A 21,247-nucleotide genomic window follows, 5' to 3' on the forward strand; every position below is an offset into this window, starting at 1 on the left:
GAGTCAGCAGCAAGGTTCCTGAGAGTTCAGACACGACTCCCCTGTCCACAGCCCAGGCCTCTCTAGGTGAGGAGAAATAAAAATAGCAGCCTCACGCATGCCCACCCAGGGGCATGATGACAACTGGCCAAAATCAACACAGACACTTTCACTGAAGTTTTTTTTAAATACATTTATTAACCAATGTTAACACATTAAATGACTCTATATATTGCTAGTCAGAGCAGCTTACAAAATGCCAGAATGCATCATAAACTGGACAGCCACAATGAATAATTACAATGTGCATAGTGGCTAAGCTCAACACTTTAATATAGCTTTATGATTTGCAGAAAAATTATTTTTAAATCATGATTCCTAAAACAATCAATTGTAATTTTACCTAAAACTTATACAAAACCAGGCCACAATCTTTTTTTTGTTTGTTTTGTTTTTTTTCTTTAAAACACACAGTTTTCACGCTGTAGTAACTTGGAAATGTGCAACCGTGTCAACAGAGACAAAAAAGCCAAAGTAACACGAATCTTACTTTCATGCAGCTATCAGTTAAATATTACATATTCTGGAATGATTTTACACCAAAAATATTTCCACAATAACTTGCTTTCATAGGGGTGGATCGAAGTTTTGGAACTTGTAAAATAATTGAACAAGATTGATTTTTAGTTGTGAAGTGTTTTACAGTCACAACACAGAGGCGACAAAAGTTAATTACACATTTATCAGGCAATAATGTAGCTGTGGTAATACAAGTTACCATCTACTTACTATTTTTTCCAATCAACTTACCACTTAATTTCTGCAAAATATTGGGCATTATTTGGCGGTATCTAGTCAATTAACTTATATCACCACTGTAAGTAAAAAAGGTCAGGATTTCAGTGGTAGTTCACAGAAGTCTTAGTAATATTTTCGTCTTTAAAATGACCCTGACAAATCCTAGAGAAAACTTTTTAAAAGGCTTTCCTCCTGATTCTTCAGCTTCCATCGTTCCATCATGTAATTGCTTTCAATAAATATCAAAGATCTAAATAAATATTTACAAATTATTCCTCTAACTTCTCAAAAAATAGCTGGATGATTAATGGGCATATGACTCAGTCTAAGACCAATCTTTGAAAGAAACTAAAATGTGGAGACATTTTAAAAGAAAAGCTATTTAAGTAAGCTTTACATCTATTTAAAAAATTGTCTCTGAACATGGATGCAATTCATATATCTATATATAAAACAAACAAAAAGAAAATAATTTTTCAACTATCGATCCATTCCTATTGGTAATGCTTCTTAATCCAGACATTCCGCAAAATACAGACTTTTTACAAATCACGGCATCTTTAATACAAGAAAATTAACATGCATTATTCTTCATTCTGAGTACAGTGATGGAGCTCATTATTAGGCAATGACCCATTACTACAAACATAACGGCTTCTGTGAAACTTAAGTGCTTTTTCTCCTTTTATTATCAAGTTATGATGGACCAGGTGACACCAGATCATAGGTGGTCAAATGACATTGGATTGGGGAGGCTGAAGGGGGCGCAGTAAAGTAATTTCTATGCCTCATAATTCCGAGTATGAATAAAGGTAGTTGGGTTTTTTTGTTGGGATTTTTTTGGCTTTTCTTATTCTTGTTACAAGCACTCATGTTAGGACAAAGATGAAATGTGCAAACTTCAAAATTTAAATATTCATTTTTCTCTAAGATCCAGCTCAGTAAAAGATTACCCCAGTTCCCTGTGATTTTAAACTACAAGATCAAAGCTAATATTTTGTTATAAAAGTTATATATTGAAAAGAAATAATGAAAATAAAACACAGTTGGGAAATATTTAAGAAAAAATACGCAGGACTAGCACCTGCTGTGTCAACCCTGTTCCCTAAATTCAATCATGTACCCACTGGTATAACCAATAGATAATGCCTTTAAACAGTAAAATTAAGCTGAACAAAACCAGCTCAACAAGGTTAAGAAATAAATGTTACATCAAGGTAGTATGCTTCGTTTTTCTGAAACAGTTCTGTACTTCTTACATTCAGATCTAGTTTTTACATGTTCCTTTTGTTAAACTTGCATCATTTTTCTGTTTATAGATCTGCTGTTTTTAAAGATTAAAATCTCTGTAAAACCTAAAAATGTTTTAAAATTTGCTGAAAATGCAACAAATCCTCTAGTTTAAAATTATTTAAAGTAACCTGCTCCCACAGATGTTAAATTTATTTCGCCGACAAAATTTTGGAGGAGCATTGAACAGAAGACTGAAATTACTTGTGCAAAATTTCTTTTACGAAAAGTGTTTAAAGGCTGGTGCAAAATGGGAAGCAAATTCTAAACAATTTTGGCTTCTTGGAAACAAAAACCGCTGTGTCTGAGAATAGCAATCATCGGGGTGGTGTTCTGGGGGAGGAATAACTCTTTCATCTTTTTCTGCGGCAGGTACGTTTGTGTTCAGCATGCCAGTGCTCCTGCTGACACTTGATGGAGCAGTAGGAAGTGTTCCAGCAGCAGTGGTACATGGCCTCCTCTTCACAGTTGTAGCACTAGAGAGAACAAATGAGACAGGATTACCACCCTGGCAGGATCCCTCCTCACCACCATTCTCACTCACATCCATGGATGCACCAGTACGTGCAGAGCAGGGCCTCTCTTTTATTTATGCTTGGGGCATCCAGAGGCAGGAGGGTGTTCTTCACATGTGCTGAGTGAAGCAGCAATCTTTAGCAAATCTGTACAATGCTTTCATGTTCACCAGAGTTTGGATTATTGCTTTTCAAAAAGTCATCTCTCATTTAAGAAAACTCGTCTCCCAGGATGATGGACTGACATTTTTCAGCCACACAGTTCAGGAACCATCTTTTACCCTACATTTGTGTAATAGAACCCTGATCTATGTCTTAAAAGCTACAATAAATCAACAGGCACTTCTGGCATGAACAGTTCTGTGCAAGTTTGAAAATTGGTGTTTCCGAGGTTTCTTTACAAGCCTGACCTGTCCAGAGGTTGTTGGGGAAGATCCTTTTTGGCCAGGAAAATCTCAAAAGTCACAACAATAACATCCCAGGAGACAAGAATAATTTGTTATTGAGTGGTTTGTTATAGCCCATTTAGGGTAGATCTGCAAGGAAGTCACTGTCACTGGGGTTTGCTGACTGCCAGACAGCATTGCAATCTCCTGAGAAGGAAACCTTGTGCTACATCAGTGCTGCTGAGAAGATCAAGAAAGTGCCTTTTCCTCCAAGTCTTCCAGAAACCAGGGAAGGCCTGTTGGACACAGGATGGCTACCTGGGCTCTTGCCCTAACCCTAACCCTAACCCTTGTCATGCCTGCCAGGATGGCACAATACTCCTGAAAGAAAGATATTGCACAGCCCATGGTTTATGCAGAATTACTTGGGTCTGGGGACTGCTGCAGCAAAGAAGATTTCTACCTCAGAACACACAGAACACCCCCAGTATTCTGGGAAAGCTGGAAGAGCAACTTAGAAAACAACCCTGTGATCTCTGAGGAACTAAAAAAGGGAACACAACATGCTGGTCAACACTACGGGTGGTCATCAAGGAGGTACAGCACCCTACAGGCAATGTGCCCTGTGTTCCAGTGGTTTTATACCCCCTAGGAGAGTGCTGCAAAAGCATTAAGTGTCATTCAGACAAAATTCTATAAAGTAGGGTGGCATTGCTGCTAAAGGTACCATTCATACTCTGTGTCCTTGAGAGCCAGGTTCTAATGACCTCAGATTTGTCTTTCTGACTCTGGTCTGCTCAAAATCAAAGTACCTTAGGAATCCAGTCTGAAATGCTTATTGTATGATGGGGAACAGAGGGAGGGATATCACACACTCTGTGCAGGCTGTTATCAAACCACAGAATAACACACAATTTACTTTTTATGTTCTGCCTAGCTACAGCGCTGTTAATAAAACAGAGAATTACAAAGCAAACAAACCAAACTGCCTTAAAGCAAAACAAAAAGCCACAACAACCCAATCTGCTGCAAGACAGAACCAAGAAAGCCAACATTTACATTGGCTAAACTGACAGCCATTTATTTACATCAGCAATAAAGGGACTGCCATAGCTGCATGAGAAGGGAACCACTCCATTTTCCTTTTATAATTTAGCTCCTGGGAAGTTTATTTGTGGAAATGTCTGCAAACAAGTGTCCTCTCGAGAGCTGTTTTCCTGGTTTTTCATGTTGCTGGCTGCCCACAAGCCTCTGGGAGCCATTAGGATCATCTGCTGGAAAGGTGCAGGGAACAGCTGTGTCTCTCCATTATGTACAGCATGGGTCTCAGCCCAGAGACCAGCTTCACATCTGTTTGCTTGGAGAGATCAAAAAAAACTAAGACAGGAGAGGACAACTGATCTGTGGGTCCTGCACTTCCCTTTACATATGCTGGCCATAAGTTTGGGATGTAGATCTCCACTTACAAAAGGAAAATAGTGTCATCTGTGCTGGTACCAGCACATGTGGCACAGGAGGCAAAATGCCAGCTGGCCTCAGGCCTCCTCTTTTCTTTGTATTTTCCTCTTTCTAAATATTATCAGTCACTTGGGGTTTTGTTTCAGACAGTACACATCACAGACATTCACTTAAAAACCACCTGTTGCGATTTAGCATAAATGTGTGTGTAAATAAATTTGAAAGAAACAAAGTTAAAAGCTATCCATAGAAATGACTTATGCACCAATTTAAATGAGGATTATACACAAATAAAAGAACTGGGAGAAACTAAAACAGAAACATTGTCAAGACCAGCACTCCAGCCTGTATTCTGGAGCCCATCAAGCTGCATAATCTCATGATTTTTATCCCTCCCTTTAAATTTCTTCCTTTTGTTTGCTATTTACTTGAGGTATCTGTATATTAGACCCAGATTTTCTGGAGGTACAAAAAATTAAATTGGGCTAAGCCAAGGGGATTGTGACCAGTTAGAGTAACAGGAAGTGTTGTTCTTTAACTATTCATTAGCCTCCTGAGGGCTGTGAACGTATCTTCTCATGTCCCTGTGTACCACCAGCAAATTGATCCCTTCAGCCCATCTGGATTTTTTTTTTTAGACATGAGAAAAAGACAAATATAATGTGAATAATAGCAGCTGTATTCCCAAGCCTAGACATCTGCATTACACAAAACCAGAGGTCTCTGCTTCTAATTAAAAAGGAAAGCCACCAAAACTCATTTAGTACGTGTGTTAATTACATGAGATTTTGGTAAGGAGGTATCATTATAATAGCAGCATACAAGTGCAGTACTACACACCAGGGACTGTCATTAGTACCACTGAAGGAAAAGTCACTGGGGAGTTGTGTAATTGGACCAACTCCAGCCGCCTAAGGCTGTGTGTTGGCAGGCAAATCCATCAGCTTGAATGCAAAGGTCTTTATCCTTACCCTCCCTCTCCTGTCGCATGTAAACCAGCTGCCTGCATGATGCCTTCATTTAAGGTGGTGATTGACAGATAGTTCGAGGCCACAGAAATGGGCAAGGCTGTCAAATGGTATTTATATTTTTGATTGTCTTGCTTGGTAAGAAGCTTTATGCACATGATAATAAAATGCAGTGATGTGGTACCGAAGCACTCTCTGATGAGGCTGAAGGATATGGTAAAGGACGTTGGAGCAGATGAAAGTAAGTCTAATCAGTCTCTTTTGTAAATTCTGCCTTCAAAAGCACTAAAAAGCAGTGAGAGCTAAGAGTCCAGACTCACAAACAAGTTACTGTGCCCAAGTCACTGCATGGTGGCAACAGTTCACATGTGGGCTCTTGACTTCTGACAGAAGAGAGCTAATTTGATGTATTCTATAGTGGGCAAAGGCAATTCAATTTCCCTCTCCAGAGCCACAGGCGAGCACACACATGCAGACACAGCAGCTTGTGACACACTGAACACAATAACTTGTTCAAGATGGAGACATAAATAACTTTTCTGGTCCACAGAGACAGGTAGACAGGGAGGAAATTTCTCATTGACAGAGACCCAAGCACTGCACCATCATAACACCCACAATAAAATCTATATGAGGAACAGAAGTAAAGACTCTACAGGAGCTCTGGCATTTGAAGTAATTGTTCTCTTTCCAAAAACCTAACTTGTAACTGTGATAGTCAGTGACCCACTGTCTCGCCTGAGTATTTATTCTGCTCCTCTCCAGAGCAGAGTTTTCCCTGCAGGGACCATGGTTTCATGTTTAAGCACAGGAACTAATGAGGCTGAGAAGCAGCAAACAGCCTTTTACAGCAGAAGGCAAACCAGGCTGTCCCTCGGCTCAATCTGCCACCTCGTGGAGGCTCCTGCTCCTTTCCAGCCCCACCTGGCCAAGGCAGCACTCCAATCTTGTGCCCACCCCTCTTGTGTTTTATAGACAGCTGTCACAGTGCAGTGTGACTTTCTGAATTATGGATTCCATTCCCTTGTTCTCTGAAAATTAGAAAAGAAATAGCAAAGTCTGTGTGTGTGCCAGGCTCCCAGCTCCTCAGCATAGTGATTTCCACCTGCACTCTGCTCCTGGCTGGCAGCAGAGTATTATAGGGAGAACACACTTCTGGCTTGAAAAGAAAACACAAGACACAATCCAAACAAAACCAGAGAAAAGTTTCCGCCATGTAATAGAATGGTAAGTTGGATGTCTATTTTCACTTTTCTAAAGGGCGTACCAACATGGGTTTTTTGTAGTCAATGCTACAGATTTAGCTTAACAACTGAACAAGGGAGCAAAATATATTTCAGAATGTCACGTCTGAAATACAAAAGAACATAAAAGAGTTGCAGAAAAAACGAGGAGAGGAAAAAGCCAAAAGGATATCACTACCAGCCTTATTAACAGGGGAATCCAAATTGATGCAGCCAGATATTGTACCCTCTGGGGGCTTGAGATCAAAGGAGTGTGAACATAAAGCAAAACATGTCTTACATGGAGCAAAACTGCATTTAGAAAAAAAATATTTTGATACTAACATCTGATTGGGCTTGAGTAGACAGTGCTGTTAACACTACCAAATTAGGATGGAAAGTAATCAGAGCGTCAAGTTTAAATTCGGAGAAAATTTGAAAGTAATAATATGAAGGAGAGGGCCTGACAGCTGAAAGACCAGTGAAAGAGCAGTGCAGTTAAAAGTAAGGAAGAAAACACCTTCAGTTGGCCTGCTGTATGCATTATACACTTCCACTTATTCTCTTGTGATAAATTTTTGACACTTACCCACTGCTTCTTCTTGGTCTGGGAAATCAGTTGCTTGTGCTGGCCTGCTAGTTTTTTAATTTCTTCTAAAAATTCTTCTTTGCACTTCTCCTTTACCTGCTTACATTTTCTGTCCATCTCTCCTTGTGCATTGGCCACAGCTTTATTTACAGCTTGCCTTTTCTCTTCTTCCATCTCTGTACGCAGCTGCCATAAGAAAGTCAGCAAAACAAGTCAGGGGACAACTATTGGAATAAAAGTATCTTCTTTAAACCTCTACTCTTTAAACCTCTATTACTGTTGTGGGTAGAGATCAGATAATTAGGGATTTCTTCTACTTAGAAAACAAAAAGTGCTCTTTTAAGAGTTATAACAAAATAAGAAATGTTCAAAATAAAAATGTAACTCTATTTCTATTCTGCTAGGCATCTACAAAACTAGCTAAATAGGTTCTATGTATATTTTGTCAATGATCAGTTTACAAGTTTATCAATTTGTCTTAGAAAAAGATTTTGTCTTTTCCAAATCTACAACTGCATGTATATCTACAGCAAGGGCACAATGGAAAATACAAAATAGAACATCTCTGAGTTCAGTAAGAGGTACCTTTTAGTATTCATTGTTAATGATGTTCCTTTGCCCTTGCTCAGGTATCTAAAAGCTTGGTATCTTAAGTCTACAGGGTAAACACTTAAACTCCCAAGATTCATTCCACACTCCTTCATCCAGAAGGAAATTCATCTTGTCTTAAGACAGGTACTTAAGAGAGGTCAGACAAATCATCTTCTAAATCATCCTGCTCTCTCCAGCCAAAGGTGATCAGGTCAGGCTTAGACATTGAATTTTAAAAAGGTTATTATTAGTTAAGAAAATTCGAACAAATTTCAGTGATCCTATTCAATCTTTAGGTTAGAAGATTGACCAAAGAAGAATTATTTATGAATAACAGTTAAACAATGCCATTGTTTAGAATCACACTTGACAATGGAGACAAAGGCTTTGGAAACAGATACTCGTGAATGGACAATTAGCTTCAGTTTTGGATCACAAACTGATTTCACTGGAAAAGAATAAAAAAAGCAGGAGTTTTCTGTTCAAAGTAGGTCTGTTGGTAGAGAAATGGTGTAAAAAGCAATAATGGAGACTATTTTTATGTGGTCTCTTTGGAAAAGATTTTTTTCATCTCCTTACAGTTGTTTGTTACAAAAATAGAAAAGAATGTGAAAAAAATCTACATTTCTCCTCTCCTCAAAACAGTGTAGGTGGTATTTGACAAGTGTTACCTTTTCCACTGCCTCTCGCACAACTCTTTCAGTTTCTCTTTTGTGATCAGCTTTCATCCTGTCCTTGAAATCATTAAAGATTTTGGTGTATTTGTCATGGCACATGTTCTGACACACTCCATCGTTACTGGTCTGGGTGCTCCGATGCAGCATTTTTGGAGAAGAGGCACTTAACTTCTTAGTCTGAGTTGAGACTGAAACTTTTTCAATGGGCTGAGGCATTGTGGGAATTTCCTGGCTTGAACTTACTGCTTCAGTTTCAGGTTCTGGCTCCTACAGAGGAAGAACAAACTTGTTAATACAGATATCAAAATAGACAAGTCAACTTCTTAACTATACAGTTCCCCCTGAGACAAAATATCTCATGACTAATGCCGGAGCAATTAATGTGAAAGGTGTCTGTTAAAGACCTTTAGTGCTAATGGGATGTGGGATCCCTAAGGAAAACCAACATGACAGTGGATAGGCTCTTTTGTCAGGCTCTCCAAAAGGAAGCACACAAATGGCATCATTATGCTACACTCATCAGCTTCACTTCCCGAAAAGTACAACAAACCTCAGAGGGTATGTTGAATCACTGCAGATCCCTTTAGGTTACTAAAGGTTTGCTGTAGATAATTTTTCCCCCTACCATTCTGCCTGAAGAGACTGTAGCTGCCTGGCCAAGGTGCCTGAATTGTTTTGGCAAACTTTGGGCTTACTCTGGCCCAACAGGCTCCACTGGAGTCTGTAATATTCCACTGATTCCATAGAACTGCTGCAAAGATTGATTAGTACTTCAAAGGTGCTTTGAAGATGAAAGGCTAATGAGCGTCTGCGTCTTGCTTCCAATAATATAGAACTAGACTTGGATGACCACAGAAGCTTTATATAATTACACAATTATCAAGAAAAAAGTCATAGTTACTGTATGTACTGTACTGAATTTAGCTGCCTGTGTTATTACTCTGGAACACCAATTCCTCCTGCTCTGTAGAACAGATCAAAGTTATATTCCTGAAAACTCTTATTGATATTTGAAGTGTCTGAAGACACAAACAATAATTTTTTATTTTTTACCTGAGATGTTTTAAGGTTCATATTACAGTGTAGAGACAAAGCACACAGTCCTTGTAACACCAGCCTTGCTCAGAACTGGATTTTGTGCCTGTCTGTCTGATGGGGCACTGCTCACACAAATCAAAAGACTGACTGCGTATCCCCTTTTGCAATCAATTACTCTCTAAGAGATAACTGTGATTGACTTCTGGATCACTGACCAAATATGAGCAGAGCTAAGAAGGCAAATGTTAAGACAATAAATAAAAGAAGCAAATTACTGCATTTGCTTGTCAGAAAATACAATAAAAATGACAAGACATCCTAAACTGTTTGCTGCAGGGAACAGCACAAACTGTGTGTCGCTGCCTCCAGCGATGAAGGTGCCTCCTGTGGGATCAGACACAATGGGGAGGCAGGTGCCCAGGCACTAGGAACGGTCATGCCTGTATTTCAGCCACCAGCACCATCCCAGAGAACTCTGCTGCTAGAATACCCGAGCCCTCCTCTGTAATGGCATCCTGAGTCCTCTTGCAAGGACTGGGGCACATGTGCACATTTTTCTTAGTGTTCAACATGCAGCTGGAACAAGGCCAGGAAAAAGTCCTTGGCAGTTCAGAAGCAGATTTATGGCTCTCTCCGTAACTGCCCCCTTGTGTTACATGTGCAATAATGCAGCCCTTGGTTACCGGATCCTTCCGTGTGCACGTGGGATAAACAAGGAAGTTCCACAGACAAAGGAGGATATGATATTTCATAAACTTAACAGTCTAATTCTTTGCTGTCAATAGACTTACTAAGTAGCCTGAGTTTGTCATTAAAGAAAGAAACGCTGTAAGTTGACTTGATTTATTCATGATACAGAATATTCCCATGATGACACAAGTGGCTTGTGTGTGCAAGGCACAGTTATGTTTGTTAGCAAGGAGGACCAAGCTATGGGGCTGGAACTTACAAGATTAATACTATAAAACCAGTAAAAGGTGATTGAAATTGAAGGAGTGCTTATTAAAATTTTTGTAGTATTTTTTGTACTTTGCTATCTCTACAAACATCTTAATTGAGGCTACTTACTTCTTTCTTGAGTTCCATACTCTGGTTACGTCGTCCTTTCTTTGCTCTTGGTTCCTGAGTAACCTTCAGCTGTGAACATTAAGAAAAGCAGATTGAAGCAATCCAAAAACCAGTTCATATAAGTAGCATTCACTGTAACATGACCAGCGCGCCTTTTATTTGTGATTATTTACAATTATTTAATGTATCTGATAGAAAGTTGAATACTGTTCTTAAATGATGACTGATTACTGTTCTGATGACTGATTACATGAAGGAACAAAATTCATGAACAAGTTCTAACACTCAATATGCAGTTGATACAATACTCTTAATCATTCCTTCCTTCATTTAACACACAAGTTCAAACACTTGTTTTCTGAAATATTCTGATATCGGTGACCCATAATTAGACATCAGATCTTGTCCAATGCGAGAAAACAGCAATGATTATAAAGGGAATGTAAATATGGTAAGATTATGCAGACTTGATTATAACTGGAGGGGTACAGAACTTCATGCTTTAGAATAAATGTTCCTGTATCCAGGAAAACAGCAAAATAGGTATCAGCATTAACCAAGTAAAAGATGGATGGAAGTAAAAGCTGAGATGGAACAGATAATATGTAAATGGACACAGACCCTATGACTGACACTTCAAAAAAAAAAAGAGAAAATGCCACTGTTATCTTTTATGTGTGACCATTTTCCTGTTTCATCACACACAGTTGCATGACTGCACATAAGACATTAATTACAAGCTCTAAAAAGGGTTAGCTAAGCAAACCAAGCTTAAAAACCCCTAAATCCACTTTGATAAGGAACATCCCCTTAAACAACTATAGTTTTATAAGCCTTAAGTTTTCAGCTCCAAATTGGGTGAAAGACCTGTTTGACAAAAGGACAAAGGAAGAGAGTCAAAACATGCTGATTTTTTTAAATACAGACTTAAAGAGAGGATAGTGGTTTTAAATAAGGAAAGATGTTGCTAGGCTGCCAAAAATACAGAGAAGCATCCTGCAAGCTATGAAAATCTTACTGCCAAATCAGTAATAGTGAATATATAACACCCTCTTGAACAATGAATGACTAGTCAGGTTTAGCTGTGATAAGGTAATTTCCACATGGAACTGCAAAGTTTTGTATCTTGGCCATTTGTGCTCTTTGCCTTTGTTAAAAGCAATGTAATTTTTCTTGTTCTGCAGAATTGCTTTTAATCACTTTAATGAGTTGGTGGTCACATGGTCCTCAAGTGCAACACTTGCACCTAACTTTAGTTGGACTTGCTGAAAACGTCACGGTTGGTGTTACTCAGGGATCTGAATGGAGAATACAGTACAAAGTGAATCTACTCATGAAAAGGCAGCCCTGAACAGCTACAGGGCTGTCCCTTGATGGGACTCCAAGAAGGCAGTGTTTCAGTCTATCTGATATCCATGACATTTAACTTGAACATTCCTATTTAACTTTAGAAATCTTGATCTGTCTCATCAAGGTGCTGTAAGAGACAAATATTTTGAAACTTCTGAGAGGTCATCCAAGAAACTGAGGAAAGAGGAAAATCTGTATTCTTGCTATTACTGAGCTACAAAAAATAGGGAGAATTGCCCTCAAAAACCTGTGGACAGAGCACAACGCTAACTTATTAGTAGATTAATCAAAAATATGCTATCTTTGTACCCATCAATAAATTGTGCTGATTGCTAACATTATAGCAGCACTCACCTGCTCATTGCTGGTGGAAGAGATACTTGACTCTGCCTCCTCTTCCCCTTTATCCTCATTCTTTGATTTCCAGAATCTCCCCTCACGAAGAAAACGCTGGTGCAGTTCCAGCTCATCACAGGCCTTTTTCCACCCCATACTGCGTTTCACGTGCAGCCGATGGATGTTAACTGTGATATCTTGGATGTTTTCAGAGGGGATCCAGGCCCTTTTGAATTCACATTATGAACAGGTTCAAAAACATTTAATATAGATGAAGGCTTTTGACCTGAGAAACTGACTTCAAAAGCAGTTTTTCACAGTGGCCAATCACTGACAATCCCTTTTTACTCAGACTTTTTTTTAAATTCAAGACATTTGAAAAAAAAAAAAAAGGACTGCTTAATAGCAAAATGTCTACTGACAGACATTTTTGTTATTATAAATACTCATTAGCTGTGGGTGCTACGGGCGAAAGTCTCTCTCATTTTTGATGAGCCACAAACCTCCCCCAGCACCAACAGCAGTCAAATCTCCTACCTGCTCTCTTGCTAAATGCCCTGAGTCAGACAGAAACATCTTTGCTGGAGGTTTATATGCTAATTCAATTTAGCTCTTGACCTCTTTGCTAAAACTGTCAAGGAATGTACCAACTTATCACCTTAAATAGAGACACTTTGCAGTTTGGGCCCCAGACTATCAGGATTGAACTTTTGTGGGGACTGTCATGCTCTTTTGGACTGAATTCATGCCAGTGACTTGATTCCAAAGTTACTTTGTCCTCTTAAATATGTTCAGAGTCCTCATAGAGTTAGATGGGCAGCTCTTGACATTTTGAAAGGTTATACCAAGCACCCAGCAACATTGGACATTAAAGAAAAAGAGTCACTGCCATGCACATCTGCCTAATAGAGTAAATACTGTAACAAATTAAATGTTTGTGGACAGATTCTTAATTCTTGCAACATAAATTTTATTTCACTGAACTCAAAGAAACAGTGCCAACTTACATCACTCAGACATTCATCCTTTTACCCCAGTCCAGCACAGTAACTAAGCAATGGCACTCTAGTTAAATGTACTTTGCTTTTTGTATCAGCACACATTTAAGAAGTTGCAAGGTGTCAGGTTACTGTATTAAGTATTTTTAAGCAGTGTGAACTTAAAGCCAAAATTACTAATGAGATAAACTGTATTTGCAAACAAATTCAAGGTAAACCATCCTGTGATTGAGACGGAAAAAATAAAGATTCTTTACCCACTTTTTGACTGTGAGAAACTCTTAGTAGTTGATCTAACAAGTGAAAACGTTATATACTGTGCAAGTTACACTAAAAGCAATTTAAATAAACAGTCTCATAAAACACTGTTACAGAATTGTCTAGGCCCTTTGTGGATGCACCAAAATATACCACCTCCCCAACAACCATGAATTACATTCCAAATGTCTCCTTTCTTCACATTATAGGCATATAAATAAAACAGAAAACAAAATGAGTGTATCCACTGTAGTAACACTACTATAACCCTCCCCAAATGCTGAATAAATGACTACAGATGGAAGTAAAAGCTGATCTCTAAGAGTGACGTTTCCAATGTAAAGAGTGACTCTGAAATTGCAAACTGGCTCACAGCAGGAGCTCTGTCAATGTTCTAGCAGTGAGGCACAAACATTTGTGATGTATATTATGTTACTAAAACACAAAATTGCAGTGTATCATCTACTCAGATGAGAAATTGCACAAAGTCAATACTGCTGGTAGTAAGAGTACATTTCTGTCCAATTTTCACCTTGGCCTGGATTAGCAGGCTGACACTGATTTGAAGAAACAGTTGAAGTTCACTTGCTGTCTTTAATTAAAATGGCATTAAGTAACATCCCTATGGCAACTGTGGAAAGGGAATCTCTGAGCCATTTGGACACTTTGGATGTGTTAGACTGAAATTTAAATTTTCTGAAACAATTATGGCAAGTATTCAGTCTTTCTAATGTTGGCAACTAACTAAGCCAGAATTTACAACATGATAGATGAGATAAATTCTTTTAAGTAATGTTTATAAAAAGCAGCATGTGGAATTAAAAAATTACCTTTGGTGGTGATGGCCAAAAAAGCGAACATCAACTTGATTGTCCTCTTTCTGCATGACTTTGGCTGGCCAAAACCCAAAGCCTTTCATTTTGGCCCAGACCAACTCATGATTAGGTATCTGGAAAAAATGTTGTATTTATTATTGGATATGAAACATTATATTGATATCACCCACAAATATTTTGCTGTAATACTATGCTGGTATCTTAAGAATATTTTTGCCGTTTATGTCTAGAGCTATTTTCATTTTTATCTTCTTACAATACATATTTCCCTGTTAGATAAATTGCTTGGATCAAAGTAAAAAAAAAAAATTAAAAAATCAAAGTCTAAAAATGGTATAACCGTCTACTGAAAACAGAGATCCTAAAGAGCCTAAAAATTAAACTTGTCTTTATAGATTCATTCAGGAGCAAAGTTTTATTTCTGTAAGCTCCTTATTTTCTTGTGAAACTGTTGTAACTGGCTGATATCCAAGTTTTATAACCTATATTGTTCCAGCTTTGAACTTCAATCAACACTTCACTTGTGTAAAATATCTAGGCTTACAGAGTCTTAACCACGCTTTTGAAACAAGCTCACTGAAATGGAATATTCAGAGCGTTAATGACACCAAAACTGCAGGCTTTTATACAGAAAAGCAAACAAATAAGAATCTGTGTCAGCAACATACACAAGGATAGCAGAACCAATTGTCAGGTCGCGCATTTGACAAATAGAAACAGTTCTTGCAAAGCTGCAGTTCATCCAGCTGAAAAAGAAAAAAAAAGGTAAATAAGCCAAAAAAATCCTATTTATGTGACTTCAGTAGTATCCCTCTCTCTTAAGTAGTAAATTGTTTCAGCCCTGCCTGCTAATTTGGTGGAGTTACTTCTGTCCATGCACACTAGAGGTGTGAAACTAAGGTGGGCTGTGAGAGGATGAAAGACAAGCTGCAGAAACATTATTCATGTTTCAGAAAACCCAGGCAGAGGAAGGAGACTAATTGACACATTAATGATCTATTATAGATGAAATGCAAAGAATAGTTCTTAAAATTCATCAACTATTTAAAGTACATTGTGAAAGAATTAATTCAACTGTTCAAAAGGAGAAAGTGTGCCAGCTCCCCTAGCTTTATTTTTTTGTCTCCTCTGAATGTTGAGAAAGTGCCAATTACAGAATTTAGTAGAAATCTCACCTCAGGTTCAATTTATATTATCAAGTACAATTATTTCTAGTCCAATTACATATTATTCGATTATTTTCAAAACTAAAATCTGAATATCAGTATTTTTAAAATTTGAGTCTAGTTGCCCAGAAAAAAAAAAAAACAAACCAAAGAAAGAGGAATTCTGAATCAGCTATTAGATAGCTTGGAGAAAAATTGTAACAAATTTCACACTCTTTTTATTTTTATAATATGAAGAATTATTTTCTTAGATTCTGAAATGAAAATCAAGCATCTTGGCTACATCTTGGTTACTTGGTAGTACTTACTTCATGACATGTGTCTTTGTAAAGCATCCTTGCTATATCAGCTTGTTCACTGTCCGCTATAAATTAAAAATAGATGGTATGAACAATCACAGTATGATCACAGTGCTCACGAAGATTTGCAGCTGTCATTGTTGTGACTTTCACTATAATTGTCGTGCTTGAGAATACAAAACATAATTTAATCACTTGGACAGCCCTTCTATTTAAAATTTTCTAACAATCAGTTCAATATTTGTTTTCTGTTTCATATTTGTTTTCTGTTTCATATTTATATGCAAAAATGCCGCTTTTACACTGAACAATACAAGTACACATCTGAGGAGCAGCAGCAGGGAGACACAGTTGCTTTTAATATGGATCCAGTTTCTTTCTCTGCTAGTGTCTTAATGACACACTGCAGTTGTCCTAAAACATGGCTCTCTGCTGTCACCACTCAATGGGAACACAGGTACAGTCACATAAGTACCTCTGCTCTGAGTAATGCTTCACAGACTATTTATCACTATGTGATTCCCTTCACCCCTGTGCATTCCTCTATTACCATATTCACATCTCTCCCTACCAACCACAGTCCGAATCTCCTGGTGCTGCAAACAGACTAGTCCCACCCTCCTCCCACAGCTTCCCTGATGTCTGCAGGGGGGAACCACATCCTTCCTGAAATGGCTCTGGAAAACCTTGTTACAGGACTTGGCTATAGTTTCTGGACACGGTGGTGGTGTTTTTCCTATTTCATGGCTGTACCTCCACACATTGCACCAGCAGCACACTTCTAGTGAGGATGTAGCTATATTTGCCGCCACAATAGGGCAGATATTGCCCAAAAGTAAAAGAAGTATGTGCCTGTAGTACATGTTTTTGCTGATACACCACATCAGAGATCAGTCTCTTTCTACCCTAGCACAACAGATGTATATTGGCAAAAATCCACAGTATAGACTGACTTAGGCTGCATAAGAAAGAGGATGGCAAAGGTGCAAATTGCCATTGAGAGGTTTAGCCAGAGAGAAGGAGAATAGTTCTGTAGTAGGTGGGCCAGAAAAGATCCTGCAAGGTCCTCTTGCAGCTTACTTTGTTTTTTAAGGGTTCTCAAATGACCTCATCCACACTTAAGACTATCTAATACCAAGTTCCCTCCTGAACTTGTGAGTTTCCTACAAATAAGGACAAAGGAAACAAAGCAAGCAGTAAATGTAGTATTTTACCTCCATAAAAAATCACCGTGTTGTGTAGAAGCAGTTGAGCATCTGCTTTGAACTCCTCATAACTCCTGTACTTTCCTTCATTTACTTTCTACACAAAAGAAAACACAGCACCGTGAAAAAACTGTAAAAGTGCTCTACCTGTTTAATGCAGAGAAGCTTTCACAGAAATCTGCATTATGCAAGACAGATCAGACACTGCCTTTCCTGCATACAGAAGGAGTACTTACAACTCTTTGACATGGTTTGTTAGTGCCTGAGCATTGGCTGCATCAGACCTTTATGCAATGCCCAGAAGTAAAATAGATTCTTTAACACTTGACCAAGTTTAAAAAATATTTTCTTGGTTATTAACAGGGTGAATCTGGAGTAGCTTCAGCGTAAGGTATGGCCCAGAACATTTGTTCAAATTAAAATATATTCCCTTAGGAGAACATTTTGTACCTTAAAATACCAGCTAGTTTCAAATCAGTGTTGACTGCCTTTAAACTTCCAGGATCTTCACTTGACAGCCAGTGTTTTCTGATGAAAGCTGATTCTCCTCGTCTTCCAAACTCATAACAAATGCCTACACGGAGCCATGCAATTAATTTTCCTAGTCTGGTCTTTTGTCTGATATGAAATGCAGCGGTTTCAGTTGTGCTCTGTCAAGAACACCTATGAGAATTCTAATCATCAAACAAAACATTATCTGTTTATAGGATGTTATCAAGGCCAAAGGACCTTCTGTGGAAGCAGGAGAAGGTGACAGAAGGAAGGCCTGACTTATTTTCAGGCTCAGCCAGTGTTGCCAGTACTTCAAGCCAGGCAGTAGTGCTGGTCTCCAAAACTGTCAGTGAAACTATTGTTTATTCATGTGTTTCTATAATAAAACAAAGGCTTTTCACATCTCTGGTTGTAAGGGGCAAGATATACCCCAGCACTGCATAGTAATCCAGTTCCAGCAATGAGTAAAGATGAATATGCTGTTCATTTTGGTCATGTGCAGTTGATTTATGAGTCATGATCAGACCTTTGTTTCAGACAAAAGGGACAACATACTTACTAGTACTTTATTTTTGGAACAATTAATGCAAAACAGATGTTTTGAGTGAGTCTTGTTTTTTCATGATCAACAAAATGATTGGTTCTTTATGAATCATTTGGATGCTTATAAATTTGACACCTACACAAGGGCATAATGACTGAAATTGGAACCTGGTCAAAAACATTGGGCCAGATGTGCAAACATAGGCACTTGAGTCCATATTCAGTCATTTAGCTAAAGGTACTTTATCTAAAGATTTTAGCTACCTAGAGCTCCTAATAAAACCTTAGGACAAAAGGACTTGAGGATACCCTATGTCTGAAAAATAGGCACCACTCAAAATGGTTTTACTCAGTTACCTATTTAAGAGGAAAAGATTGAAATGCTAAGCTGCCATATCCAATGCTGGATACAATACTGAAATACTGATCATAAAGAGAATTAAACAGGATTAGTACTTTAGTCATGAAGGAATTTTTAGTCCTTCACTGCTAAAAGACGCCATAAGCAGTGTGGAAGTTAGAAAGCAAGTCACTCTACCTCCTGTATAGTAGGAACATCAACAGCTGAGTGCACCAGCCTTCGGTACATTGGGTGCTTGTTGTCTTTCCCTTTCTTGTTTAGATCTATAGCCTGAAAGGACCATGAGACAGTGTATGTTATTGCATTTAGAATCTGCTTAAAACACAAAAGGATTAGAAAATGCAATAGTTTGGACTGTTTCAGGTGGGGACTACACAAGGTCAAACTGGGGATCCACAGTCTGGCAGATCACATGTGTCTCAAACCTGAAAAATGTCCATTTCAGAGGAGCGACAGGCCCAAGGCATAACCTGCTCCTGCCAAAATGATAGTAATCCAAGCAATAAGACCTGATAAGCGTATGTTGAAATACACACACCACTTATGACAAGGGAAATAAAAAACTCCTTGTTGTAGCCCTCCTCCCTGAACAGTCACCCATGGGCAACCTTAATGCATCCTCTCCAGTGCACTGAATAAACTTCCCTGTTTCAGACTCACCCGCTCCTTCATACGAGAAACTATGAATCGCAGGTATGTGCTCATCTCTTGTTTACTTGTGTTTTTCTTCTTGATACTCTGCCAAAGAAAAACAGGATCATATTATTATTTTAAACTTGACTCCAAAACTCAGCCAATAAAAATTTTCTCTGCATTAACACATAATTTGAAAAGGTAACTTTGAATCACATAACGCACAGCTTTTTAGGGAAAATCTTTTCTGGGAAATTAGTAACACTGACATGTCACAACAACTATATATGTTGCTTTGAATTATGTCTGGGCTGAGGACTTCAGCTACAGAAGAATTACAAGTTTTATTTCCACTTGTATCCATTATAGTTTGTCAAAACCTCTCATAAAAAGTGTCTAATTAGAATAAAGCAATAAGAAAGGCATTTTAGGGAGCAGCTTAAAATTTATTTAATGGTCTTTTTATTATCAAGGCATAAATATTTTCAGTAAAATAAGAAATAATTTAAAAAATAATATCCTGTACCATCTACAAATTATGTGCTTACTAAGCAAAATGACACCATCTGGAAGGAACTCAAACTGATTCTAACCAGTAGAAACTCAGAGCACTTTTTACTGCTCAAGAAACATAGCAGTTGTGGATTTTTGTGGTTCTTCCTTCACAAAATCTAATCCAGATTCTGGAACATGGATCACTATGTTTTAGCAGTTCAGAATCCAGACAGAGCTTTTCCCCTCTCAGTTTAGTACAGAGATTAATCTCTACCCTTCAAAGTCCATAAAGTCCATCCAGGCTAGTGGGAAGCCCTGTATACAGAAAATGTGCTTCTTAAGAGAAGGTGGCTCTCTGCAAATGCCTAATGTGCTCTTAAAAACCAGCCTTTCCAATTCCAGATCACAGCAGCTGTGCACAGTTCTGCATGGCCTTACAACAGCTGGCTGATATGTGCTATCTCCTCCTTGCTTTTACCTACAGTACTCTCCAAAACAAAATTACAGTGAAACAACAGCATGGGTTCCAGGTTTGTTATCCTGAAGTGTTTCTAACTGCTCACATCTCTTGCAAGGCATTTACTCCTCCTCAGATCTCACGCTGAGTGCCAAGCTGAGTTCTCCCCTTCTCATGCCTCACATCACCACCTGCGTGTAAACTGTGTAGACTAAACCAGCTCAGTTACATGTCCATCCTCAAAATCTGATGGTCTTTAGCAAGATCCACCTAACTGTGCAGATGACTGTTGCTTAGCAAACACAAGAAAAGAGAGAATCCATGTTCTAATAGGTAACTAAGAGAGGTATGAGGCTTAAGAATTATTGATCACTAGAAGTGTGCTATTTTTCATTGAATTACTTATATATGACTCTGAACATATAGAGGGAGCACACACATCAAGGACAGAGCAACTACTTTTATATATTTACTTGGCAAGAGTAAAAATTACACATTAATGCAAAAAAAATTGATAGGATTTGGCTGTGTCTCCTCTGTTTATATTCCTTCTGCAAGACACTGAAGACACTGAAAATCACTGGCCGTGTCCTATGGTTTCAAAGGTGCAACCTATACATCTCAGGATTGTACTGATTGCCTCTTTCTTAAAACCAAATTGTGCACAGCGCTACCTGAGAAGATGTTTATTTAACTAGCAGCAATTAGAATCATTACAAACTGTGCTGAAATAGCAGTTCAGTCACAAACCTACTTAGATACTACAATATGAATAACAACACTATAGCTTTCTCCTGACTACCACTGTTGGGTAAAACTCACTGTTGTGGAAAGGGCCAGCCCTAGGTTTTTCTAATACCCACAGTTCCTTTAAGCATTATTTTCATAATATTAATGGTTGCCTGACCTTCCTTTCAAACTCTGGACTGATACATAATTTTATCCAGCCCCATATATCTGAATCACCTTCTGTATATTCATGTTTTACTCTAAGTGCTGTAAGAACGTGCATTCTGCTGGAATTCAAATCACCTATTCGGTTTCTCATAGACCAACATTGTTACTGCAAATGAAAACCCAAATGTGCATTAAATTATCTGCATTATGAAATGCTGCTGTCATTTTGTCATTTCAGGCACCAGAGCCCTGTATGCTTGCTAATGACACAGCATTTTAAGAGACTGAAACTTATAAGAACACAATAAAACTCACTTGCACTGCCTAGTCCTTCTACATCT

General features: G+C 38.3%; 1 protein-coding gene across 4 annotated transcripts in view; it reads right to left on the reverse strand.

Annotated features, from left to right (window-relative positions):
• Positions 1-152: 152 nt before the first annotated feature.
• The window catches only part of ZMYND11 (zinc finger MYND-type containing 11), a 105,738-nt gene continuing 84,643 nt past the window's right edge, over positions 153-21,247 (reverse strand). For all 4 annotated transcript variants that reach the window (XM_064637891.1, XM_064637877.1, XM_064637899.1 and 1 more), the window contains 11 exons: positions 19,085-19,162; positions 18,602-18,694; positions 17,038-17,125; positions 15,833-15,888; positions 15,027-15,104; positions 14,353-14,471; positions 12,285-12,492; positions 10,581-10,649; positions 8,469-8,741; positions 7,207-7,392; positions 153-2,543 (listed from right to left, as the gene is read on the reverse strand). In XM_064637891.1, the coding sequence (XP_064493961.1) occupies positions 2,421-2,543; positions 7,207-7,392; positions 8,469-8,741; positions 10,581-10,649; positions 12,285-12,492; positions 14,353-14,471; positions 15,027-15,104; positions 15,833-15,888; positions 17,038-17,125; positions 18,602-18,694; positions 19,085-19,162 (1,371 nt within the window). In that variant the 3' untranslated portion in view covers positions 153-2,420. The remainder of the gene's footprint in view (positions 2,544-7,206; positions 7,393-8,468; positions 8,742-10,580; positions 10,650-12,284; positions 12,493-14,352; positions 14,472-15,026; positions 15,105-15,832; positions 15,889-17,037; positions 17,126-18,601; positions 18,695-19,084; positions 19,163-21,247) is intronic.

Source organism: Pseudopipra pipra, chromosome 1 (genome assembly GCF_036250125.1).
Source record: "Pseudopipra pipra isolate bDixPip1 chromosome 1, bDixPip1.hap1, whole genome shotgun sequence".
Classification (NCBI taxonomy): Eukaryota; Metazoa; Chordata; class Aves; order Passeriformes; family Pipridae; genus Pseudopipra; species Pseudopipra pipra.